At 41.0% G+C, this 27,241-nt stretch overlaps 1 protein-coding gene across 12 annotated transcripts in view; it reads right to left on the bottom strand.

Annotated features, from left to right (window-relative positions):
- Window positions 1-27,241, bottom strand: part of EHBP1 (EH domain binding protein 1) — a 207,850-nt gene that overhangs the window by 92,205 nt on the left and 88,404 nt on the right. For all 12 annotated transcript variants that reach the window (XM_084284614.1, XM_084284613.1, XM_084284611.1 and 9 more), the window contains 2 exons: window positions 22,744-22,996; window positions 16,502-16,688 (listed from right to left, as the gene is read on the bottom strand). In XM_084284614.1, the coding sequence (XP_084140740.1) occupies window positions 16,502-16,688; window positions 22,744-22,996 (440 nt within the window). The remainder of the gene's footprint in view (window positions 1-16,501; window positions 16,689-22,743; window positions 22,997-27,241) is intronic.

Genomic DNA, 27,241 nt, shown 5'->3' on the forward strand with positions numbered 1-27,241 from the left:
AGAACTCCCAGCTTCTGACCCCTCGAAGCTGCTGTAAGGGATGCTGCCCACATGCTATGGGATGCTCCAGAGATCTCCCTCGTGCCCTGAATTGGACGTGAGCAACACGGTTGTAACCCATGGAACTAGAAGAGGTCAAAAGAGACTTTCTTCTGCAGTATAATCCAAACAATTTTTTTTGTTTGGTTTCAGTCACAGCCAAGCTCCTGCATTTTTCGAACAGCTCCCCAGCAGACATGTGTCGTCCACCAGGATTCACCTGGCTGAGGCTCCACGCGGAGCTCATCGCTCCTGCCAGAAGCAGCAGGGACAAAGTGCAGGAGATCAAGGAGATGAAATTATTAACAATACAACTCCAAAATGTATACTCGGGTTGGTCTGTCTTTCTCTACTCTTCTCCACTGTATTGGGCATGACATATTGATGAAGAGACTGTCTCAGACACAGTGGAAGTGAGACAAGTGGTGATGCAGAGCAAAGCCCATGTCACCTGTGCACAACAAAACGCCCAGCATGCAAAAGTTCGAGGAATACAGTTCAATTGTTTGTGGACTACTCACACTACTCGGTTCCTCGAAACAAAAATAGAAGTAAAAATAAAAATAAAGACATCCTTTCTTGAAAGACTGAAGTGCACTGATGCAAATCATTTCATGCCCCAAACATATTCTTAGTCCCATTTGTTGTGGGTTCACACTCTTTAAATACTTGTGAAAAAGACAGACTGCGCTTGTGATCGACAAGAAGTGTTTGCAAACAGATCAACTGCATGTCCAAGGAGACCAGGAATGGAAAAAAAAGTCCAGAAACTTGGAAGCTCTCCTTGGAATTATTTTCTGGTTATTTGCCATTACTCTTATCTATGTCATGTCCTGGTTCTACATTTGAATTGCATAAATATAGAGAGATAGCTCACTAAAATAAAGCCTAATTTTAGTAGTTTTTTTTTTTTTTTTTTTTAAGTCTAATATTGTTCCTAGGAAAAAAAGTAAAACCAGTTAAATCCATTGAAAAAACAAAACATTTTTAAAAATATATGTTAATATTGCATTAGCATTTGAACTACAATGGAGAAGGTCTGTGGTCACAGTTATAACAATCACTGAAAGAATGATTGGTATGCTACAGTTTTATACTCAAGCTTACGGACTGGGTTTTGGTCTACACTCCAGAGTCTCAAACCAAAGGATAAAGTCAGCTTATGTTACTGAGTTCCTGCTGTCAATGAAAATCATGACAGACTACCTACCTCTAGCTCCGAGTGGTATGGACCTAAATGTATATACTAGGAAAATATACATACAGATATGTGTGTGTTTGTGTGTAAAAATGACTAAGGTCACTTGAAACAAGAGAAACACACTATCTGTTTTCTAAGTAACAAATGACTTCCATTAAACTCCACAAGAAAAAAATAATAATTAAAAAAATCCAGGTAACTGAAAAAAAATATAATATGGCAATACTGGGCTATTTCTATTTATAAATATTTCAGATGGTGTAATATTTTAGGATACCCTTAAAGCACGATAGGCTGAGTTGGATTTCAAAGACCTATTTATACTGAAGCAAGCCAGGAAACACCACCCTTGCAAAAGCCTGAAGAAGAGGGGGGACATCCTTGTCTCAGAGGTGCTGATGAAGCCAGGGAGAACAGAGACTTTTGGCTGGCCCACCAAAAATAAAGACTGTACTCTGATTTGTTTATTGCCCTTTAAAGCTACAAAGGACAATCAAGGAACCAGAAACTGCTCTTTCCATACTCGTGGAAATTTGGATGAGAGATTTCACTGGCCAGGAACTTAATTCAGGACAGGCTAAAGGACTTCAGCTTCCTAGCACCTCCAGGGGATGAGGCACTAATTTTCATGACCGCGTCCAAAAGGCCAGCTGTCTAATAGTCACTGACAAATTGTTATTTCACAATTTATTTCAAGTTTTTGCTCTGGTTGAATACAAGAGCTTTTCACACAACCGTACATGCACCATCACGGCCAGCAGTTTTGTGAGCCCCGTGCATGGGCCAGTGTCTGTCTCTGCAGTAAGGCCATGGGAAAAAAAAGGACACTTTCTACAACCACAAGTGGGCATGAAACCACTCGACTCAAACAGCAGACTTACACACTCTTGGTGCTGAAGATGCCAGGCTTGCATATGAATTTGTTTGTAGTCCTCAAATTAAACACCACCACATCTTCACTGAGGTAACAAAAATTTCTGATGAAGCCTCTGGCGCTCCGAGCTGCGTTCAAGATATTCGGTATCAGATCACACATTTTTCCTTCTTATTTTTTTTAGTGTCTATTGGAAGACTCTCCTTTTTTGGGTATGGGAGACATGTTAGGATTACTGAGTTCATAGCAGCGTGCCAGTAGCTAGGGGGTAGCCCACAGCTCTGCTCTAAATCAGCACGGGAAGAGGCAGAATAAGCTGCATTAGAAGGTGTTTTACCATGCTACATACTCTGAATCCCAATGATTTTTCTACAGAGGGAAACTGCCCTCTCCACAGCATAGCTCTCTTTAAAGTGTAATGCAGGCATTTAATCGGTGGGTGTTTTAATCAAGCTCTTAAATGTTACAGTTGATCTTCAAATATATGAAGCCAACCCATATTTTTTGTAACATTTCCGACGTGGTTTCCTTAACAATTTTAGTTTCTAGCTAGCTCCTTTAAAGCCCCTTCGCTGAGCTAGAGCACATGATTTCCCTCACACTTTAAAGGCTTTTCCCATGCATGCTTTTCAAAGCTGATTTGTCTGAATTATACATATGAACTATATTTAAAATTTGTGCATTATTCATTACTACAGACTATGAAGTATCATTTAGGGATTAACACCACTGTCTACTAAACTGCAGCATAGCTCGTCAACAATGAAACCAAGTGAGTTTCCAAGAAGCAGTTGTATTTAAAAAAGGTAACCAAATACTAGCATAAAGGTACAAAAACATTTCTCTAAATCTACCAAGAAAAAGCACAGGCATGTCCTTTTATTGTTTTTTTTTTTTTTTTAAATGAAAACAAATCCACTTCATCTAATAGGCACAGAACTGCTTGAGATATGCCAGAAAGAGTTCTTGCTTTCTGTATGTTATTGCCATTTTTTCTTTCTCTAAGTCTCTATTCAGAGTGCTTGCACTGGGTGCATTTTGAGATCCATCTGTATGTTTCTGCATAGGATAAATCAAATTAAAAAATAGCAGCAGGATTTGGATTTTGTTTTGGAACGCCTGTTTCTCCAGAGAAACATCTCCATACTCCGTCCATGCACATTAAAATAACTCAGAAAAAACGTGGATCTAAGATACGTTACACACAAAACAACCCTCAGATAGCTGGTACAGTGATAGACGCAGAGAACAGATAGTTCTTCTGAAAGAGTAGGAAAAATATTTATAAGGAGGCAGTGAGTTAAAAAAAAAAAAAAAAACAGGCAGCTTGACTTCAGTAAAACCCAGATCGCTCAGTTCCTTTGGATTATTTTCTATTTTCTTTTCTCTTATGCAGTTAATTATTTGATTTTTTTTTTTTTTTTTTTTTTTTTTTAGGAAATCATTGCTTTTTCTCCCCTATTTTTTTTTTGTCACCACAGACACTCCCTTTAGGCAACCGTGCATCAACAATCCTCCCACGTTCAAAGTCGGCTACATCTGTTGCTCTTTCCCATTGTTGAAAATTCCTGCCTTAATCCTATTTGACTTTATTCATGCAAAGGTCATCCTGAATTCAACAAATGGAGGAGCGATAGCAAGCACACTGTTGAACATGGCTAAAAAATGCTGTTGTAGAACATGCAGCTAGTGTGCCGGCACTATCTCAGAAGTGCTTGGTTTATTATGCAGGCTCCCAGTCCTCAGAGCTGTGTTGCAGTATGAATTGGTAACATATTTCTTCTAGCATCTCAGGAATACACCAATTTCCTTCTAACTGGCTTGATTCTTTCTACTTAAAAAGATTTGCACTTACCTCGTATATGCTAGTGGGGATGGGTACAACATACATGTGTAATATTTGACTGTGTCGCACTCCCTAGGGCTTAGCTTCTGGCGTTTATGGCTTCCCTGTCTCTCCTGGTTTTTACTTCTCAGTATATCCAGCTTCACAAATCAATCCTATTTAATTAACTGCCCATCTGAAAGTAACAATGGTCACTGTTTTAAATAAATGAGACACAATCTCTGCTTTTTACAAAGCAGGGTAGAACAGCGAACACTAACCCCTCATTTTAGGGCCAGCACTGTACAGCAGATCTGTTCACAGAAGCTGTCTATTTTGCTTTTAGGCTCACTTTTCGTCCCCAGCAACAACAAAAAAAAAAAATAGAAGCATTCTGGCTGAGAACTGTGATTTATTCTTATGCATAAGTATCTGACCAAACCAAAGAAAGATTAGCAGGAACAGTGAATTAGCAACTAAACCAAAGTTAACTATCAGGCTGATTTATGAAGTGAAGATAATTATTTTTGTAATATGACCATAACTCATCATGACAGAAGCAAAGGAATATTTATTCATACTCTCTTATTTCCAAGTTGAAGTGCTTGCCAGCCAAGATGAACCAAACCCACCCTTCAGGCAACCCGAGAAAACAGGCTATTGTTAGTCTAGCTCCTTAACAGAATGCTTTGCTGAGGGCCTAAAAGAGTTCAGAGCCTACTGAAGATTTTAACAATCTGAAACAGTTCCACAACAAAGTCTGATGTAAGAGCTAGAAGTTAAATGCTACAGCAACATCAGCTTATTCCAGCTGTATTTAGCTGCTCATTAGCTTGTAAGGGAACACTTGAAAGAATCAAGTTTTCCATTTACAAGTTGTTCAGTACTCTGCTTGTTAAAGAGCCTGATGAAAAGGTGTAAAAACTCAAGAGCAAAACGATAGGTTTTATCAGCTTTTTATGATTTTGAGGATTTGGGTTTTGATGGTAGCTTCAAAAATGTCTTACTTGAGGAGAAGCATCCCTTCTTCCTTTTTACCTTTTAAAAAGCAAAGCTTTACCAAAGCAGAAGTCACAGACTGTAAAACCAAGCATGCAACTCAAAGCCTTCCCCATCCTTTGAGAACATTTGGCTGAACGGCAGCAAGGAGCTTGGTTATCCTCGGCGCCTGCTCCAGGAGCCAGCCGCTGGCCTCACACCACCTCTGCTGCCTCCTCCCGGGTCCCTGCCAGCACAGGAGTCCTAGCTAAGAACTTCAAGAAAACATCATGGATAAGGATTTACAGATTACACATCCCAGAAGCTAGCCCTGGTTTTACTTTGAGCTGTTTTTCAGACGCTTTGGCAGGCTGCCTCGCCTGGCCAACGGTGCTTGCACCTCATCCGGCTTGTGCCCTGCCAGAGAGATGGGACAGTGCCACGAAAGCACTGACCTTTAGGAACATAAGCACTCGAGAAACCTGAACACTCCCAGCAGTTCCTAACCTTCTTCTTGTATTTACACACCTTAAAGGTATTTAAATGGTCGATTTCAGGCAAGTAACTTCAGCTCCTCTGTGATCCCACAGAAAGTGGTGAAACGAGAACCTTGCATTTGCTGGTAAGACAGACTGGTGAGCAACTTAGATTCATTCAAGGAAATTCAAAGGTTTCTATACCTTGTAATATGTATTTACCTGGGAAACACTGAATGGATTCTAGCCTTAGTGCCTTTTTTTAATTTATTTTTTAAATAAAACTCCCCTTTGCCCCATCACAGAACATGCCTTGTGCTTGTTAGCTCTTCCAGTTGTCACCACCAAAGGCCAGAGATGAATTTCTTCCTGCAGAACGGGACACGGTTTTACATTTCCAAGATGAAATAAAACATATAAAACTACAGCCATTACTTGTCTAAGAGACCCTATTTTTCCACAAAAGGTGAAACAACATTTTATGAAGATGACAAATCTAAGTGCTGTGATTTGTAAATATGAGTTAGATTTAAAAATATGAAACGTAAGGCTTTGAATGTCATAATGCTGGTTAAATTACCAAACATTATTTGCAAAGACATTTTGCAGAAGAATTGCTAACTGGCCCAGTCCAGAACTGCTGCAGGCACTGCCAGTGTTTCCATCCATTTCAATGGGAGCTACACTGCCCCAGTACGGCAGAAATACCTTAAAGAGCAATTATGAAAATTGCAGAAGGAGCCATGTGTTTATCATCCTGCAAATTATGTATATTAATCTGCAATTAAAATGCTTTTTCTAGGGCAGCCCTGGAGACCTGGTTTCTGCAGCCCCGCTACTAATAAGGATGTAAAGAAAACTGAAACACTTCAGTAGCAGCACTTAAGGTTGCTAAATCAAAGATCAGAAGTTGGGATATTATGAAATTATAGTTACGTATTCAACGTTAATTGGCACCCTTTGTATATCTGCAGCTTGATACAATCTTTAGCAGCACTTATTTCCCTAGACTCGTCCCTTACAGACAGGGCACGACGACCACCCTGAATGGGACTACCCACCGACCCTATTGTTTCCGTAGTATTAGTTGTTTGTCCTCATGCTTCATCTGCTGCACACTCCCTGGACCTTGAACTGAACACAGTATCATTAATCTCATCAAAGGGCTTTTCTACAGCCTCCATCTTCGTGGTATTTTAATCTAGAAGATTAAACGTTTAATTTTCCAGACATCCTCATGAGGTAGCAGTCCCATCCATTTAACCAAAGCAAATGAGAGGTCCACAAAAAAGACGGCTCCAGATCATTGGAAGCTTTTGAGCCCTGAGTCTGAGGCACCTAAGAGCCAATTCACAGGGTGCTGCTGGTTTTATCACACTTGGTGTATGCTCTTCCAGCTGCACTGCGCCTGAGTCAAGCCCATAGCTCGGCTCATTTATCATATCTGTATCAAGCTGGGAACTTAAAAATAACACCACGGTCCAAAATTTGGTCCGAGAGATTAGCTTAGCACCACATACGGTATTCCTGAGGGAGGAAAGGATAATACTGACCGCTCCCAGACAGCATTTAGTTGCCTTACTTGTCGGTGAAAGCTGTGCCTTTCCGCTGGCCCTTGGTGCAAGCAGTGCGCGCCCCGGCCTAGTTCCCTGGGTCACAGCTGCTGCACGAGGGATACACAAGGGATGCACGTGGCAACTTGTCTCCAGCTACACAACGCTCTGGTTCCTTGCTATGTGTGCTCAGAAATGGGCTAAGGGGAGAAGTGTGGGGATGAGGTTGAAAGGAGCTCAAGCTCTGCCTCCAAACCCATGCAGGACTCCCACTGCTGTGCAGCAACGTGGGTAAATTACGGCCTTCTCTGCTTTTTCAACCTGAGAGCCTAAAAGAAGCATCTCTCGTAGAGGTAACGGCAGCAGCTGGAACAAGGAAGGGATTGGTTTCATCTACACTTCTGAGGAATACAAACTGACTCCTGTTGGCAGCAGTCACAGCCATCGTACGAAGAAAAGAGACACCCCTTTCCACCAGCTCATTCTACTACACTCGCAGAGCCACTTGCAAGGAGGAGGGGATCAAGCAAGGCTGCAAAGAGATGAAATCCACTACCCAACTAACACTGACAGCCACTGCAGTACAACTACGCAGGCAAAACGAGCAATGGCCAACTACAAACGAGTTGATCGCTTTGGTAGCCTAAGGAGGCCACACAAGCAGAAGCCTACTCATAAAGGCATGAGTCTCAAGCACATCCTTACAGTATCCGGATACTCCTTTGGGTTGTAATGGGTAGTAAAAAAATGTCATTTCTGGTCTCGCTTGTGACCGTTCATGGATAGCCTGTCACACGTTAAACGTCGCTTCTTGTACCAGTTTTAACCAAATCGCTAACTGATGAGGTAGAACAAAGCAGGGGATCCTCATTTTGCTGACAAACTGACACTGTTCTTACTCCTCCACATCCACGACTCCTACCCGGCAGCCATACCTGTGTGTTCTGCCCTACCATGGCTCTACTCTAGGTCATGCACACAAGGAAGGGGCTGTCCATATTCAGGGACAGTCCATCTCACCAACTTTAAATGCCTGTCAATTAATTGTCCAAGTTTATCTTACCTCAACTCTTTTGTAGCCAGTGGAGAGCAGCAGACACCTCTAGGAACTGGGTATTTGATGCAGGCAGGTGACTCGCTCTCAAAAATGGATCTATTTTATTAAGGTCCAGTCCTGGGAACTCCTACTCACAGAAGCAGTCAATAGAACTGCTAATTGCTCCTGCATGTTATCGAAACACACTCTGTTTTCTCTACAAAATGCTTTACGTTTGTACCACTTGTACCTTTCTTGGTGCTACAGAGAGGTGCACTCAGCTTCAGTCATCGCAATTCCAAGACAAAAAGCAGGCTGAAGAATACCATGGAATGAAAACTCCTTTTCCACAGAAAGGCACTTCTGTAAAAGTCACTTTTTTTGAATACCACTTGCAGTTGGTATTCAAGCCTTCAGACTGTATTTATTTGAGGTTTCTTTGCTTTCACCAGATTTTTGTTCTTCTTCTTACAAATGGGGACAATAGATAAATACTTAGATAATTTTATTTTAAGAAGTTATTAGTATATATCTATATCTGCGCATACATACATGGTTTTGTGCATCCAGAATGCTTCCCCACTTATAAAGAAATTAGTGAACACTCTGATCAGCAGTGAAACACAAGTATAAGAAACAGTACCAAGAAGCTATAATAGTTACCTATCTGATGATTAGCAGTGATACACTGCATCCGTCCTTCCCACTTGCATGAACAGTGGCTCCCTCATTAAGAATTCATTTGACTTGCACAAAACACAAAACCAGTGACAACAGAGAAAAGGATTTTGCTTTCCCTGTAGTGCCAGAGTACCTATATTCAGTAAACGGGAACTTAGGCGATTAAAGAAATTAAACATGGAATGACTTTAAGTATGAACAGATGGAGTTAAACCATCAAAGCCGTTTCCACGTGAAATAGTAGTTCAAGACTCACTTTGCATCACGTTTGTAATGTGAACAAGTTACTTCCCGGCAGCATGAGGCCAAGTACCACTGTATCATCACAGCCTACAGATGCTCTGAATGACAACTGCCCCAGACCAGCACTTCACTGGGACACCCAGGATGTGCTTTACAGTCTAGTGATGACCGTGCTGCCACCAAAAGGGACTGTCCTGCCAGGTTCCCAGGTCACTGCTGTGTTCCTGTTACTCAAATAACCCCCAGTCAGGGCTGGAGCTGGCACAAGGTGGGGCAGGGAAGGTGGGAATGTGAGAAGTCAGGATGGGGGCTGATCGCAACGCAGCAAATGCAAAACCTGAGCAAGCATTAGGTGAGAGCAGGATATTCTTTAGCCTGTAACTTCAACAAAATGAAAAAATACGACACTTGTATTGGAAGGGAACAGTTCACTCTTTATTCTAACAAGGTTGCTTTGTCTCCAAACGTTAGTTAATAGTAAGAAACGCAGAAAAAGCTCAGAGGTAGTCAAGTTGACAAACACTATATAAAAGTCATGCAAACAGTAGTAAGAGACTAAGTATGGTATAAAAAAGAAGGGTCTTTTATTAACACTTGAGAACCTGCAAGTTTCATGAGTTGTCTGTGCTTCAACATGATTATCTCACTGCCTCTCTGTTCACGTTACCTGTAAGGCTTTTTTCCTATTAGAAGATAAATTGTCTGACGGCTGTATGCAAAGACAGATTTTCTCAGAGTGCCTTTTTTTGCACAACTTCCTAACAGTAGATATCTCAAAATTCTGCCCACTACCTCCTGAGTCTTGATGAACTATCTGCAGAGAAAGTAACAAAGATCTCAATGCAAATGAGCTGCACGATTCCTTTGCAGCTAACGTGAAGCTGGAAAGGAGCAAACTCATTAAAGAAGATGTAACAGGAGGTCAGGGAGTGCTGATGTGAATGCATAACTGAGATACTTTTGATACAGAGAGACAATAAGAGATCTCCTTAATCTACCATTTGCAATTTAATGTAATTTCCCTGCCTGGCAGCATCACTGTATCTGTCTTTAGAGGAGCTCTTCCTATTGTTCAGTCACATAAGGTTGATAGTGTTGAGGTAAATATAAGAAGTGAACAACCAGAAACAGCAAGCATCTCTGAGACCTTGCAGAGTACCACCTAGTACTACATCCAATGCTATTTTGCTCCCCTTCCACTAAACAATTGAGAAGTTGTATGTTTCATTTCTGTGTAAACATTTATTCTGCCTTGAACTACAGGTTTCTCCTTGTTCCCTTGACAAGCACCTGGGAACTCCTCTTCTCTCCTAAGAACGTAATTCTCACGTGCTCCTCCCCCTGATAGTTTGAAGGATAACCTGCCTATCAGACAGAAAGCTTTGCGAATAAAAGCAGCCCGGGTAGACAACGGATTACAAAGGATACTGGATGGAGATGAGTTACTATATGCGATGCAGAAAAAGGATTCTGTACTTCGGATTACAGCATGCCACTTTTCCTACAAGCATGTTTCATTAGAGCTTCAACCAGCTAGGTCGGCTGGCACAAGAGAACTGGCTACCACTGGCCATACAAAACATTCATTTTGGTTTAAACAAGGAAACCAGAGCTTAAACAACGGTGGCGACAGCCAGAAATGTTAGTATTGGATTTGGACTATGACGTGAACACGTATTCTTCTTTCCTGCCAATGTAAAAGGTCACCAACAAGCTCTTGTCTACAGGCACCAAAATCAATGCCTATGTATTTGTGACTATCAGCAACACTGGGACTGTCATAAAGGTCAGCATGGTGTCTGCATTAACAGGACAGCCAGGCCTATTTATTACCCTGTCTTGCTGTTAGATACTTTGACCAAATACTAAGCATAGCTCAAAAAACAGCTAAATCATCCCAGAACAAGTTCAAGAAGCATCCTGTGGTCTGATACACATCCCGTGTCTGTTCACGTAATCACTTACTGTCAGAGAAATGCTTATCATGAAGACTGGAGTACACGAGTTTTATTTGCTGAGGTATGTTCTGGATGGCCTGAGAGGGGGCTGCGAGATGGAGATCTCTGAGAGCTACCAGGGCTGGTGCTGACAAAGGGTCCACGCACCTGCTCTGAAAGTGCGTACCTAGGACCGATGAACACAGATTTCCAAACCCTGCAGACAGGACACAAGAACAGGCTGGATTCCCCACAGCTAACAAAACTGTTGCCTTTCAGTAGTTTCGTTACAAGCACATTACCCAAAACGCAAGGACTTGGGATTCGTGGCCATCAACAGGGCCTGAACCTTGACCACAGCCTGGCACAAACAAACTACAATGTAATAGGAAAAATCTTCTTGGGAATGGTTTCCTGAAGGGAAGGGCATGAGCTAGCTGTTGCAGAAGCAATGCCAACCCACTGCAGGAGATGTGTGCTTTCAACATGTAGAAATCACTCCACGGTTGAGGGTGATTATCTGTTGGCTAGCAAATAACTCCTTACCTCCTGCATAAATGCAGTCGCATTCCTGCCCCCTTTTTCTGACAAAGGCACCAAAACGCATGACTTTGAGACACGTGGTGTGTACCAGTGATGTGATCCAGTTGTAACTCTTGAACTGGTGCCTGGATCTCACCTCCAGTAAGCTCAGCATCACCCGGGTATAGTAAGAGATGAGACCAAAGTTCAGCCGGTTGAAGTCTGAATTTTTTAATCTGCTAGAGCCACGACGGGCACTGGTACGCACGCTATGCCTTGGTTTGATGAAGGGGAACCACTGGCACAGACACTAGCTTTTGAGGCTGAAAGAAGTTCAACTTTTTTCCCCCAGATCAATGGCAAGCGGAATAAATTCAGTCTCCATCACCCCTGAGAAAGGCAGAACCTTGCTACCCAAACCGTGTGGAGAGCAGTGACATGGTATGGCGGTAACAAGCCCAACAAGCCCAATTCGGTTTGGCTTGACAGCACTGGAGCAGACTGATGACTAAGAAGCTTAATTACAGTTTCACAGTGCATTTGTCAGACTCATCTAAATATAGCCGGCACACCATAGTCTTCAAGCCATTTAAGATGATTAACTGTGGGCTAATTCTAGACTTTTAGACTTTGCATTTTTAAACTCCCCGATGACTCAGATTATTTTAGAGGAGACGTGGAAGGAAGATGGGAGAGATTTAAGCTATTTCTTCAGGAAGTACAGGTAATAATATTTTGAAGCAAAACTTCCTCCCGACCCACATATGGCAAATGTTGAGCTAGCACAGCCAGGCCAAGAGCTGGCTGGACCTTTATGGGAAGCTAGGCCCCCAGTAAAGGACCATACTCCAGTTCTCTGACTGCCCAGGCAAACAGGGCAAGGTAAACATTTGGAAAAGGTCAGGTGAACAACGTGCAGAGAGAGGTATGCTGCAAATGACCAGAGAGGCAACAGCCAGTGCAGGCCGATCTTCCAGCAGCTAAAAAGTAGAGGTGCCCCTTAAAGGAAATTAATATGAAAAGTGCAAGACTCTCCAATCACCAGCACTCATGAACTTCTCCAAACCCATCAGCTTGGGGCAGGCAGAAGCAGCCTCGTTTGCATCCTTTTCTCACATATGAATTTTCTTAAGGGATAGTAAGTGGACACCAAGTGAGGCAATGTCTTTGGGGAGGAAAGAGGCCAAAGGCAAGCCCTGAAGGAGGGGGAAGACACTGTTATGGTTATTACTATCATTAGCATCGTTATTTTAGACTCGCATTTCAGACAGAACAGGACTCGGGTCCGTGTTGCAGGAATTACCAGACAGCATCCATAGCTTCAGGCACAGGTAGGCTATAAGCCTGAGAACAATCATTTCAAGAAAAAAAAAAAAAAAAAAAAAAAAAAAAAAAAAAAAAAAAAGGTTTAAATATTTCTCATATTTAGTTTCATGACTTGTCCTTCTGACCAACAATCATCTATAATTGTCCAGGCAATATGTTTTTATGCCAGTCTCCCAGTGAGATGCAGTCCTTGCTTCAAACTCTAGTTCCAGCGTTTTCACGGCTATTAAAATTAATGCCTATTTATTGGTGTTTCAGATTCCAGATGCGCTGATTGTGGAGTTCCTGAAGGTTAACCAACCCACGACTGAAGCACTCTCCTCACCTTGGGGATACCCAGCACGATGCTCCGTACCACCAGATCAGAACACGTTTTCTGGAATTTTCTCCCTGGTTTTATATGAAGCTTTTACACATAATTATCTTGTACAACATAAATCTCTGAACAAAGGAACTCAAAGGAGTTTGATTTCCATGGTGTCAGGAGTAATAGGGGTAATTAACTGTGGATGTGATTCCAGGAAAATCTAGAAATAGCATCCAGCTGTTAAAAGATCATACGACTCCTGTAGAAGAAAGCTTTTTGCAATTCACATAGATGCATTAGCTTAAGCCTGTTCTCAAATGAGACATGTCCAAGACTGCTGACTGCTAAAAATTCATTGTTTTATTTTTCTCTTTTATTACCACAGACACTGCTGCTATATATTAAAAAAACATGCACACACACACACACAAAAAAAAAAATCATGTGTGGGAAGTCAGATATCCCTCAGGCAAGAAACACCTTCCACCACTACTCGGGTAATGGTAAAGTGTTGGATTCGGGCTATGATGTTTCAACAGCAAACACAACTGCACTTCTGTGGAAGTTTCCTTACATCCCGGGTGCCAATGCTAGAAGGCTCATTGCAGCTGAATACCGAACGAAGCGATTTTGGTGTCCAGCCATACCCTAGGGATTTGATTTTTGGGTGTATACTCTGGAAAATATCACCCTTTCTCGCCCTACTTTTAAGTTCTAGGAGCTTTTAAATCCTAGGTATTTAAATTCCTAGGAGCTTCACTACTGTCTTCAAAATCTAATTGCTTTTTTTTTTTTTTTTTTTTTTTAAGAGGGTGACATAACTTCAAGTATTTGGAACCTCTATCTTGAGTAGGAATCTGTCATGTGTCAAATCTTTCAAGAGTAATTTGCACCTAATAATCTTGCTGATATATAGATGTGAGTAAGAGCATTTGTATTTTTGTGTTCAGCAAATGTTATGAACACCATTAGCGTGTGAAGGAAAAAATGAGTTCCAAATACTCTACCAAAGATTTGCAGAGGCATTTTAAGGAGTCTCGTTCCTTAAACTCTGAAGTTCTAGCAGTAATGCTGTGTTCATGTTGTCTAAAGACTAACATTTTTGCCCTGCAACCATTTCCCATGAAGACAACCAAGACGGGAATTGACTCTGTTGGGATACTTGGGTTCTGGTCACAGTTCTAGTAGAGGCTTTCTGTGCCCAGATAACTTGGATAAATCACTAAGTTCAGCTACTTAACCTCCCTCCACCTATGCTCACCGCCATGGGACTATTCCCCCTACATAAGGACACGTGCCAAGTTCATGTTTGTATAGTGCCTATACCCTTGGATGGGAGTTTTGTCAGAGCTGCTAAACACCAACACTCTTACTGAGCAATAAATTACGTGTGCCAACAGTCCAAGTCCTACCTGGGTACTATTTTGTACCGGTGTGAGGAAATCATTTCATTTTCTTTTCTTTTTCAGTGGCAGTACTCTGAGTTTCAAGCAGCATTCCAAGTAAAGTGCTTTTGATCAAAAATTACTAGATTATCTTAAATCAAAACAATTTAAGCAAAGAAAATTGACTTAGAAAAAACTTTCTGAATTGCAAGTGATCATACAGTACTTTAGTATACCCAGCAAGCAAAACTTTCCAACCTAGATGTAACATAACAAACCCAGACACTGCATCTTCCCTAATGGTCTCACATCATCCAAAATTTGTTAAAAAATAAATTAAAGCATTCCTAAACTGCAGAAGGTCATTGCAGAGCTTCAGCTTCCCCAATGGCCATAATGAATACTTAAGTTTCAGTACTTGGACTTTCGCTGATCTCAGCTGTGCCTCATCTTCAGTGGCAGAGAGGTGGGCTGCAAGAAGGCAGGCACCAAAATATTAGGAAACTAACACCCTGCCTAACAGCAGAAATTACTTGGCTGCATTCCTAACACCACAGTTGGTTCACTCCCATGTCTTTTCTTAATCAATCTCAGCTTTTAGAAAATCTAAAACTATGAGAATCAAATACAGCAATGCTGCTTTATTTCAGCCCAATGAAAACATGAAATAAAGCAGAGATATTCCCTTGGATGCAGACCTGTAAAAAAAAAAAAAAACCCTCTCAAACAATGAGCACTGGGGGGCACAACCTCCATCAAGAAAGATGATAAAATCTCCTCCACAGAAGTCTCAGTCTTTTCTCTGCTGGGTAGTACCAGAATGCTTTACTTTGGCCACTTGTCTTCAACCCGAGTGCCAGACTCCACCAGAAATCAAGGATTTCTGTGGATTATGTCTTTTTTTTTTTAACACAACCTCCAGCAAACAGGATCAAACCCCATCACAGTGCATTATGTAACTGCAATATTTGGATGTAATATTGCCATGGTAGTGGTCTTGCATATTAAGAATAACTTGTGAGTCGTGCTTGTGGCCTTACCGTGCTGTTTTGTTTTGCTGTGAGTAGACACAGATTAGATTTCTGGTCTCATACTCTTCACCCTGAGTGAGTGCTAAAATGACAGCAAGATCAGAGCCTGAGGGGACAAGGACATGTCAGCAATCTAGCTGACTAATTAAGCAATGAAATGATAGGTATGACAAGTAGTTTCATTCAATTCTTGGGGTACTGCAGCTCCAATACAAGGCAAAACAGATAATACGCATAAATTGAGAGGTGTGCTGAAAGAAAAGCCTTCCGTCCTCAACTTCCTACCCTTAATAACAAGCAGTCTGCACGTACCAAATTCATTCTTATAAAGGTCCCATTAACACATATTGTTAAATGCTTACTTTGTTATAGAAAAAAAACAAAAAACACACAAGCAGAGCTAATTGTTGAAACACTGGAATTAAAATCCACACAGGAGTTAGCTGTTGTAAACCTAGGTACCTACATGTATGCTGCACACTGCCCTCTTCAACAGAAGTTAATTCGTATTTTAAGTTGAGAAACACAGCGATGCGAGAGGGTGTATGTATGCTCAGTCTGGACATTCCTAATAAACTGTTAATCTGTTCTAAAGTAGACTGTGTCCTTTCATTTATTTTTTAATTACTTCCACATACCTATGGAATTGGACATACATAAATCCAAACACAAACAGTGTCCAGTACTAAGCTCTTAAAACCCAGATTTATGACAGAAATGTGGAGAAAGACTCTTCAACAGGGGCAAGGCTTAGTGACATTACAATAGATCAAGACAAAGTATTGTTCAACATGATTTTCTTCCTTCTCAATGGTATATCCAGCTGTCCAGTACCGTTTGTTACTAGAAGACTCTTTTCTTTGAAACTGCAGTTGCTGTTACTGTTGTCATTAAATCCTTAAAGAAAAAATACAAGCTCCTACTGCTGCTCTCTCCCTATGAACCAGCAAGTGAATAGAGATGAGCCAACACCTTATTAAGTACAAGCAAAGCTGTTACGATGGCCCGCGGAAATAAATAGGATGTCTACAATCCACATGAAGGTACTGTTAAAAATAAAGGCAAAATTTTGGTATAAAAAACCTACCTTAGGAGAAGAAGAAAGCTCCCTCGATGCAGGAATAGCTGACATGTTCTCACTCATGCCTGTCTCTGTCTTTGGCAAGAGGTTTGGTGGTTCAGGAGCCTTTCTTTTCATCTTCTTTTCTGGTTCTTGCAGTGGAGCAACTTTAATTAAAGCAGGGCTTGATTTTGGTTCATAAAACGGATTTGATCTAATTAAAAGAAGGGAAACACATTTCTTTGCTATCTCCTTGGAATTCAAAATGAAAGTAAGACCTATTTAGAGAAGCTGATGACTAAATATTTTTTATTATCCACACAAGAAAACATTTTACTTTCACATGCTTTAAAATGCTACTTTTTCATATGATTGACAAATGAGATAAAACAGCTAAAACTGCATTAGCTCATAACTCCTATAAACCACATAAGTTCTCCTAGATGACAGAAGTTTTATTAACAACAAAGCTAACTTCAAATACACCTGGCTATCTAACAAACGCCTGATTTACAGATGAGATCAATACCAATTAACCTGAGGGAAGTTGCTGGCTGTTGAGTATTCTGATGAATAGAATCAAGGATTCTTAATTAGAACAGATTTAAGGACCAGGTCACTTTTACATGAGTAAAACTCAACACGGCTTTAGAGGCCTCACTCTAGGCTAAGTCCAAAAATTCTGTCCTCAGCAGGCACACACACCATGGCGAGCATCTTTCAAATTGTGCAGCAGTCATCACATCATTTCAAGAGTACTTTTTGGACAAAAGAATAGTGTAAAACAAACAAACAAACAAAAGTTGGCTTCTGTACTCCTCTCTACAGGTACCAGTAGCTAGTACCTGTCTTATTTGAAAGTGATTTAATTCTTTAATAACTAAACCTCATTTAAGGAACAGTAAAATTCTTCCAAAGTCGATGTAGTCCAAAGAATTATTTTCAACCGTGGTGTTCACATTCCAACCCTGCAGTTAGTTGTTCCACACCCTAAATAAATACTTCCATGGCATTTCCAACTTCTATCTACTAGTTTGATGCATCAAATATCAACCAGTAACACATCAAATAACAGCTTCTACTACACACTTAAAAGAGAAAGCAATGTTATACCCTGCTAAGTATACTTACAGGAACCTTCTTCACACTAAACTAACTTATTCATGCTCTTAGGTTTTAATGTTTTGCAATCCCAAACTGGACAGTTAATTACAAAACAGGTATGTTAATTCATTCCTTTCCATTCCATACTTCCCCTGCGAGATATATTTATCACCCATCGCAAACAATGTTCACGTAATGAAGTCACTGCAGTTCCCAAAGAGCTATCTGCATACAGTTATATAAAGGGTAATTAATCACAACAAGTAACAGTGCTTTGAAATCAACTCGAGATGGAAACAATAACGCACACAGCATGAGATAAAAGTTACCTAGCTAGATCCATTAACAGATTGCCTCTCAAGATAAGAGAAATGAGCTAGTGTATGCTGATTTTGAACAACCAAACCAGCAACGTTTGGGCCCAAACAACAAACCAACTGGCCACCCAGTTTCCTTCCACACAACACTACTCCCAGTTGTGCCTACCTGTAGTATACAAATACGTCTTTCGGTCTCTTAGACTGACTTTAGAATTGGTCTTACTGCAGTTCACCCCTGTCCTTTCACTGAGAAAAAAAGCAATTAATAATCCACACTGCAGAAAATAAGGCTACTTCTGAAAGGCGAAGTTTATTGAAGCACGTAAGGGAAGACCAGGCACAAAACCTCCAGACCTTTCTGAGAATCTGCCGCCACTTGTTAAAGAAAAAGAGATCTGAATCCAGATACCGAAGTGAAAGGAAAGCCTAACACTAAAATAACTCCTCTGCTGACTGAAGGCAACTTTCAGGTGTTCCCACTTTGCTGCCTGTCAAGCGCAAAGCCACCGGCGCAATCAAAACTAAGGGCGACATCAAAATAACAAGTTAAATGAAAACGGATGGGTGTTTTCCAGGGGAGGCAGCAGAAAAAAGGAGGGTATTCAGTCTGGAGCAGGGAATGCACCTAGCTGTCAGTAGCCCTAATTTAGCTGACAGCCCAGCTCAGCTGTCTTCAGACACCGGAAAGTTCAAAGGGAGGTGAAAATGAAGATAAAAGAGATAAAGGCTGAAGAACAATGAACTCTGCAGGAGAGCACAAGGTTTGCCTTAGCTCTGTAAGTCGGCCTTCTCAGCAGCCATGAGATGCAGCAGGCTCGGTGGTGCTGAAATTATCCTGTGCAGCCCGACTTGGAATGAGGAAGGTGCATTTGTAAGGTGTTAAATCTGGTGCAAGCAAAAACGAGAGTTGGAAAAAAGCATATTTTAAATGTCTATGCTTTAGGATTCTTTGTGCTGCATGTGTAATCCTGAAGGATTGCACCCTACTGCATCTGTCAGAAGAAAGGGCTGTCAAGAGACAAGTCACTGGTTTTGTTTCCTAGAAAGTATCTCGCTTTAGAGCTGGGCTAAACCCTCACATCTTGGTCATAGCATGATCTGAACACACACACACACACACTTTATTTTCCACCTTTGTCTTTATACCTTTTAATTGGTCTTACAAATATTTTTTCAAAACCGTTTCTCAGGTTTGACACAGACAACATCCCGTGGTTCTTGCCAGAAGACAGCAGAAATTTTGAAGTCACTGCTGTCCAATAGATGGAGGGGAGTTTGCCCCAACCACATGGCTCTGTGAGATTCTAGGCAAGGGAAAAGTCTGGCTCAAAAAAGCCTTAGCTTAAAAATACAAACGCACTCCTCTCTGAAGTTAGCTCACGTGTTTTTTTTTTGCATTAGCGACGCTACTGAATTGATCCCCACAGCAGGATTTGCCCTAAAGAGATGCTAGACTGTCCACTACAAAATTAGAAATAGAACCTACCAAACTACCTGGCACTAAGCAGTCACCAGCAGCAGGGTGGTTTGTGGCTTCTTGTGCAAGAGCCATCTTCAACAGGTGGCACCTCAATAGTCCTTCCGCCCAGACAGCATTGTCCTGAGCCATGCAACGATTAACGAGGTAAGAAGCCACAGAGCCAAATAATATCTGAAAGCGAGTTTTATTCTGACCAATTTAAAGATGTTTCTGACCGGCATTACTGGTTAAATTAAAAAAAAAAAAAACAAAAAAAAAAAACAAAAAAAAACCACACAACGTTTTATTGAGGAGGAAAAACAAAGCTGTTAGTGTGCTAGGGTTAAGAGGTCAGGCTGCTTATGGATCAGAAGTACTCAGGTTGAAAGGGTTGTACTTGTAATTAGTTGTGATCTGTGCTGTTTTCCAATAATTAAACTCAACTTGGCAAGGCAAGCTGTTCTTTATTACCAGTTAGCCACCTACCATTTTGATTTTAATGTATACGACTCAAAAAGGCAAAAGCAGAATTTTACACTAACATTCGAACGCCTGAACTAATATAGGGAATATTAGGGATAAGGAAAACGTGCTCGTTATCTCTAGTTAGGCAGGAGAATTTAGCCAGAGGAAGCAAGTTTTGCGAGCAGTTTTACAGGAGAATGCATTTGTGGTGGACCGTCTTCATCCACCTGCACCACGCAACGCCTCATTACGCCGGTGCTTGTGACTAGGCTTTGCTTACGCGTGTTGTGAAACGCTCCATTATCTTCACAACCATTAGCGAAATAGGTTTGCATTAAGCCAATTACCCAAGGTAAATCCTCCACAGAGGCGCAGCGAGGGTAGGTAGCTCGTCCAAGATTACAACGGGAGTTTGTTACAAAACTGGAAGCAGAGTTCAGGTCTCAGGGCACTTTGTGCAAGTCCTGAGTCCAGAATCCCAATTAGAGATTTGCCAAAGCAGAGTGGGACAAGGGTCCTGATTTTCAGTGTTTTCCCAGGACACAGCATCACATTTCCCACACAATAGAAGAGGAGAATGCCAAGTGGTGCACTAAGCCAACCCCACCGAAACTTTCCTGAGTGACACTACGTGTCCTTCAGAAGACTTACGTCTTCCATCTATCAGGTTCAAAGTCATTCCCAGGGAAAGCACTGGACCAGGGGTAGTCAAACATGATTAAAAACCAACCCAAACCAACACAACTCAGAAAATAAGATGTTAGGAGAGAGGCTGAAGATAATATGCAAAGTTTTCTAATGCCGTGATATGACCCAGTTGTTCAGCCTTGTCTTGTTACACTGCTGAGGTCAAGTCAACACATCTCAAAATAGAGACACAACAGAAGAAAACAGAGGGTCCCGAGACGTGCGATGAAAATGATTAGAGACATGAAGAGACTTCTGTATGAAGAGAGATGGAAAAAGTTAGCACTGCTTAACTCAGACAAGTGGAGAACATGTTAGAGAACCCAGCAACAGTTTATGGCAGATAAACCCGTTAGTACTAGCTGTTGTTTTCAGAGGCCAACAGATGGGATTGGAAAGCTAACTTACTTCCAGTCAATAAAAGGAAACACGCTCCATGTAATACCTTATTTTCTTGTGGAAATTGACACTGAAGACTAGACTTTAGAAGGATTTGGAAGAAGATTAGCCACTTGGATAATAAAAACATCTTTATTCACATTAGATAAGAAACAATACACACCTGGATGTAAACCCTTATGACACAGGACACACAAACTGACACTGCTTATGAAAATCTTTCCTTCAGTGCTTATCATACCATGCATATCCTTAGCAGGAACTTTTTACCAAAAAAAAATGAAAATTGATGACATAAGGTGAAGCAAAATAATGTTATTACAGGTGAGTTAGCATCACAAGTTTTATGTTCCTAGACTAGAGTTCTATTACTACATGTTTTTCCTCCAGAGTGTTTCAATATAAAGATCTAAGGGTTCCTCTTGCCATGCTTTACCCATTACGTTTAAAAAAAAAAGTCTCTGTGTCTTCTTCAATGACTCCTGTAGCCTGGGAGGAAAGTGGCAAGAGGTAGCTACTGGGGCATCTGGACATAAAAACCTGTTGTCAAAGATGTAGGAGTACATATATATATGTGTGTGTGTGTGTGTGTGTATATATATATTATTGTGTGTGTGTGTGTGTATATATATATACACACACACACACACACAATAATACATACATATATATAAATATATGTATGTATTATTTTTCCCTGTGGATTCTGGTGATCAGCAAACCATCAGGGATGGCTACTGTGAATGTCAACGGTGTGATCACACTGGGTCTGAAGATACAGCAGCCACTGCTGTTTGTTCAGGCAGTGCCCCGATGAACAGGCCTGACCAAGAAATCATTCCCCAATGCCTTCTTTTTCTTCTCTTTTCCACAAAACAACACCATCAACATAGCCACAGAGCTTTAAAAGGAAAAGACACTGCAGGGTCTTTGTACATTTCTGTCAGAGTGCACAGGAATTCTTCACTTTCCTAGAACGTGGCTATAAACAGAGAAACATGAAGATGATAGCAGGACACCTGTTTTAATATTTAATATTAAAGTAATGCAAATGTCATGCCGTGATAAATCTTATTAAGTACCGTAAAACTAAACGTTAATTACAGTTGTTGTCTGTAAAATTGCTCATGTGTAATCACCATAAACTGTCTCATGAGTGGTGTGGTTGGTGACTAATAACCACAAACAAGGAGTAAGCACACACCTTCAAACTTCCCAAGCTGCACAGCTATTGCAAAAAGCTCACTCCTTGTTAGGTTTCTATACTATAACACAAGGCAATCAGTGGGAGTTTATAAAAGTTTTGTGTGGTTACGATAAAAGAAACAACCTAACGAAGCACATATGCTGTTAGCTTTCTGATACAGAGATTTAGTTTTATGAGAATTTCAAAACTTGCTATGCAGACAGCACGGAGCCCTTCCTTTACACATGTTGCACACCAATATAAAACAAACTCTCCATCATCATTAACAAAAATCATTATTTTAAGTAGCAAAAATAATGGCAAAAGAGACAGGAAGGCCCAAGCTCCTTAATTTTTGGCTCATATACAATTGGCAGGGAATGAACTGCCAAAAAGGTATACAGACTGTTCCCTATCAAGTAACTTGCTATCAATGAGGCTAAGAAGCATTTCCCAACTGATCATGTTCAGTTGTACAGCCGAACACTATGACTTGGGGGTATGATATTTCCTACTGCTGAGCTGCAGATCAGTCTGTCCCGGGGAGATGATTAAGGATCACCATGACTGAACCCAATACACCTCAAGATTAAGCCAGGGATCCCACTAATGCTCCCAAGGCCGCTGAAAGATGAAGAATCATACTTACTCATCTAGCTCTTCCTCTTCAGTTTTGGAGGTATCTGCATAGAGGTATTTGCTCATATCCACGGGTCTGACGTTTTTCCTTTTTGCAGGTTGAGGAGAAGAATCTCTGGCAGTTACAAATGCTTCAGGCTCAGCATCTGGCTCATCAAATGGGTTCAAGTACTCTGGGGCATCTTCATCCTTGAAGGGATTGTAATTGTCAGCATAGAAACTTTCTTCTGGCTTTGAAGATGAAGCGATTTCAGTATCCGGTTCTACCAAACAACAACAAGAAAATCATTAAGCAGATTGAACACAGAAAAAAAAAATTGATGCCATTTTTATCAGATCTGTACATTTCGAGAGCTTATGAAAAGGTTTGCTTCCTAATTTTATCTACATAAAGTCCTAGCCTTTGATGAATTTTCATGCTTTATTTATTTGCAATGCAACCTTGTTTATTCCGAAACAGGGTCTTCCAAAGGGCCATTGCATCTGGAGTATATTGAATAGGCTTCATTTTCTCACTTACTAAAGTGCTTCCAATGTAATTTGTTATTAGTTTTCTTATTTGTCATATAAATGGTATCATGGCAGATTTTAAAACATTTTCCCAAGCTATTAGCCAATTCGTATCCTAACAAAATGTTCTTAATTATTTAGTTGAGCTTTTAATAAAGAAAATAGATACCCTATATTTTTATAATAGAATTACTTTTATTGTGTATTAAAAATGGTGATAACTAGTAGGTGCTCTTTTCATTCCTTAAAATGACTGAACTAAAATCAGTTATTAGGTATGACCAGTAATTACATTTCAAAACATACATATTTTCACTGCTAACGGCTCCTGGTAACAATACAGAGTCTCACAGTAAAAATGAATTTAAATTGACCCTAAAGAGATGGATAATCAAATTACTCATCTATTATTTGGGCTGTACAGCAAAAACTTATTAGCAACCTGGAGCTCCGTGCAGGCCTTTGAGTAACAGACACCACAGAAAGAACATCACACAAAAGTGAAGGGCTGCTGGATATTGAATGATACAAATCCCCATACAGCAATACAACATTTCTCACAATGACACGTAGTACCATTAATCTTACTCCTCCTGCAGCATCAAACGATCAGTTCAATATTGGATTTGATGTGCTTTCAAAATCTATGCAAATAGGAAATTCAATGTAGGGTTATTAAAAGCTAATTTCCAGTAACCACTCCCACACTCTTTTTGATGGAAAGTGTTTCTTTTTCATGTTTAGTGAAGAAAAAAAATACCACTTAGCTTTAAAAGAAAAAACGTTAAGTGTTATTTGTAGCAAGGTTCTAAAAGTAATAAGAAAAGATGGAGTTCCAAGTGTATTTGTCACTAAACAAACTTTTGGGAAGACAAAATTGCCAGCTGATCGACTACCAGAGCCACAGGCAGTGCCAGGAACAGCACTGCAGCTGCTAGGCCACTGATGGAGGATGTGCTCAGGTCACCAATCCTGCAGCAGGAAAGGCTTCAGTCCTTCTTGGAGCAACTGAGATCTGCTGGAAAGATTTTGGATTGAGAATAACTTCAGATTTTCCATGCCTTTCTTCTCTTTGGTTCTTCACATTTGAACGGCAAAGATTGTATTAACATATTATCTTTCATGCTCATTCTAAGGGTCTGTCTCTGAAGCGATGGATCTTTTTTCTCCATGGCCAGAAATTTAGAAATCAAATGGGTTTGGCTGGAATAAAGGAATAAAATAATGAAAATCTTACTTAAATGCTACGTGGACACTCGGGAGACAAATCGCTCATCTGGGACTGAGGCTGAGCTCCGCTGGGTGAAACCAAATAAAATTGCTCTTTGCCAGACAGCACTGCAGGTTCTGACTGGCAGACACACTTATGACTATGCACAGTGCTTGTGCCTGTGGGATTTCCCATTGGTGATTACAGAGAAAATTACATTAAAAAATTCCTTTAACTCCAGGTGAGGTTTACAGTTTCTTATTCCCTCACCAACCTGGTCTAACCTAGCATTAAAGAAGCAATGCATACAGTACACTCACACCTGGATTCTGTACATGCTCTGAGTTCTTATATTTAACTTCAGTTTCACAATGCAGCTGACACCGTCTCACACCAAAAACTGAAGTGAAAAAGAGACCCAAGTGTAAACCAGACATTGCACTGAAATAGGAGGAGAAGAAAGTGAAGTGAGATCACTGAAATTTATTACTATGCCTAACAGTCCAATGACCTTTGCATTGTGAAAAATATGTTATAAAAAAGAACTAATCAATCCGAATCCTTGTGGCTAGAGGGAAGTAAATAAATAAGTCAGGGTTGCAGTAACAACTTTAGCTAAACCTAAAAAAAGAGGTCCTGTTTCGATTGGAACTGGTTAAGCCTCATCTGAACGTCTCAACTGTTACACAAACATCTCAGCTCTGTCCTGGGCGGGGGGGCATGTAGACAAACTACTGCAGGACAGAGCAGAGAACATATTTGCAGTATTCCAACCAATCAATTCATAAACAGGGTGTAAACTATTAGGCTTTTACCGTGGGAGAAAGGGTAGTTACTGCACAGCAGGGGACACGTGTTAAGCTCATACCCTCGCTGATGCTGTGCTGGTTTGGTCATAAGTTTCCATCCTTCTGAGACAGATGTTTTGGAGAAATAAGGTAATACTGAAGGTCAGCAGTTTAACTTAAGGGAAAAGACATCAGTCAAGGTGAAAACTTTTAAAAACACGGATACAATCACACCAAGCACGAATCTTTGACAGCAATATAGATGAAATACAGAGCACAGGCCAACATTTCTAATGCAATTTTTCATTTAGTTTAAGCTAAACAGGGAAAAGAGATCTTATATCGGCTTACTTTAGCATCCAGTGCAGGTGGTGATGACAAGCAGACCTTTTGCTCTGCTTGCCCTGAGATGTCCTCAGGGTGGGTTCCTACAGCTGAGCTAATTATCTAGACCCCTTTGCTGTCAAAGCAAAGGAACAGCTGCTGGTAGGACCAAGTCATTTGTCCTTCCTGATAACTCACACGTGGCATTCAAAGAAACATTCCTACAATTAAACAATTGTGTTGGATGCGTGCATTTCAGTTTAAAATGGGGGGACCTTTTAATAGAAGGAATGTCAGTAACATTGCCTGAAGTTGAAAACACTCAGGGAAACCATCTCTTACAACTGCATGGTAGGCCTTGATTTTCAATTTGCTTTTGTTTCTCCTGGAAACAATGAGTTAAATATTGAAATCTCATACATTTTAAGGGGCAATGCAAATGGTTTTTGCAATTCCTTCTATTTCAACACTATGGATCAAGTGCTGTAACGTTAACTAGGGCAAATTTCTTTCTCTTGCTCGTTGGCTCAGCAGTAACTACAGGTTTGGCCTTACACGCAGAGCACTGCAGGTCAGCACTGAGGGACCTTTGGCTTAAAAGATTTCACAAAATTCTGCACATAGGCTAAAAGTAAAGGAGCTAAGGAGCTTCTAAACGTTTCACTTTTAGGACTTCTACAGGTAGGATTTTGCAGGGGCTCACTAGAACCCCATGAGCTTGTCCCTCCCCTCCTTGTCTCTCCCCCGTGTCCTCCAGAACACAATTTGTTTTTTTCTCTGCTTCCTCAGCTGTCCCTGCAGAAGGAAGGGTCCCCATCCTCTACTGGGGAGCAGAGCCCAGCCTCCAGAAAAAGAGAACAGCTTTTGGGATCAACACCGTTCTGCTCTGCCACCAGCCACAGTAATGCTCCTCTCGGAGCCAAGCTCCTGCTGCAAGGCACAGCATGGTGACAAGCAGACGGAGCAAAGAGTGAGCCCCAAAAATCCAGGGAAAGCATTCCCTCTCCTGAACCCAGCCAGGATATCTCCCATGGGGTCTCTGAAACCCTTCATATCTACCTTTTGTGTCAAGTGTTGGTCATCACTTTGTGAGCTCCTCTAAAGCTAATTGAGTTGTTGCCAGAACAGCGACCCACCACCACTGCTCTTAACTCTGCAGCCGCTGTTACCTTTCTCTGTAACAAAGACACCTGTATTTTCTGCAGGAGCTAACGACGTTGGTTATTGCCTTTTGGGAGGGCTGAATATTCATCAGCTTCAAAACAGCTTATTTCCTTCTTCAGACTGATTTTACACCAATGGCACCACCTATTTTCCTGCCTCCCTCCATCATTAATCACAGCTGAAAGCACAGGACTCAGGTCACTCCTTAAACTCATTTTTTAATTGCCGTTCTCTACACTTTAAAAAAAAAAATACATTTGCAGCTTGGCACTCCAAGGGTCAAACACACAGTAGTTTTGCATGGTTAGGTAATAAAGCCACAGGGGTAGGAGTGACAAGAGAACAGGTAGAGTATTACTACAGCAGAAGCACCATGTGCTCTTGTGCCAGATTCTGGAGACATTACTTGCCCTAACTGCACTGAGAAAGACAGCTCGTGATAGTGATCACTGACTGGCACTACCTATCTGCACAATCAGCCTTCTAGTTCCCAGAGGATCTCCAAAAATCAC

Source organism: Netta rufina (assembly GCF_964035555.1).
Source record: "Netta rufina genome assembly, chromosome: 3".
Lineage (NCBI taxonomy): Eukaryota > Metazoa > Chordata > Aves > Anseriformes > Anatidae > Netta > Netta rufina.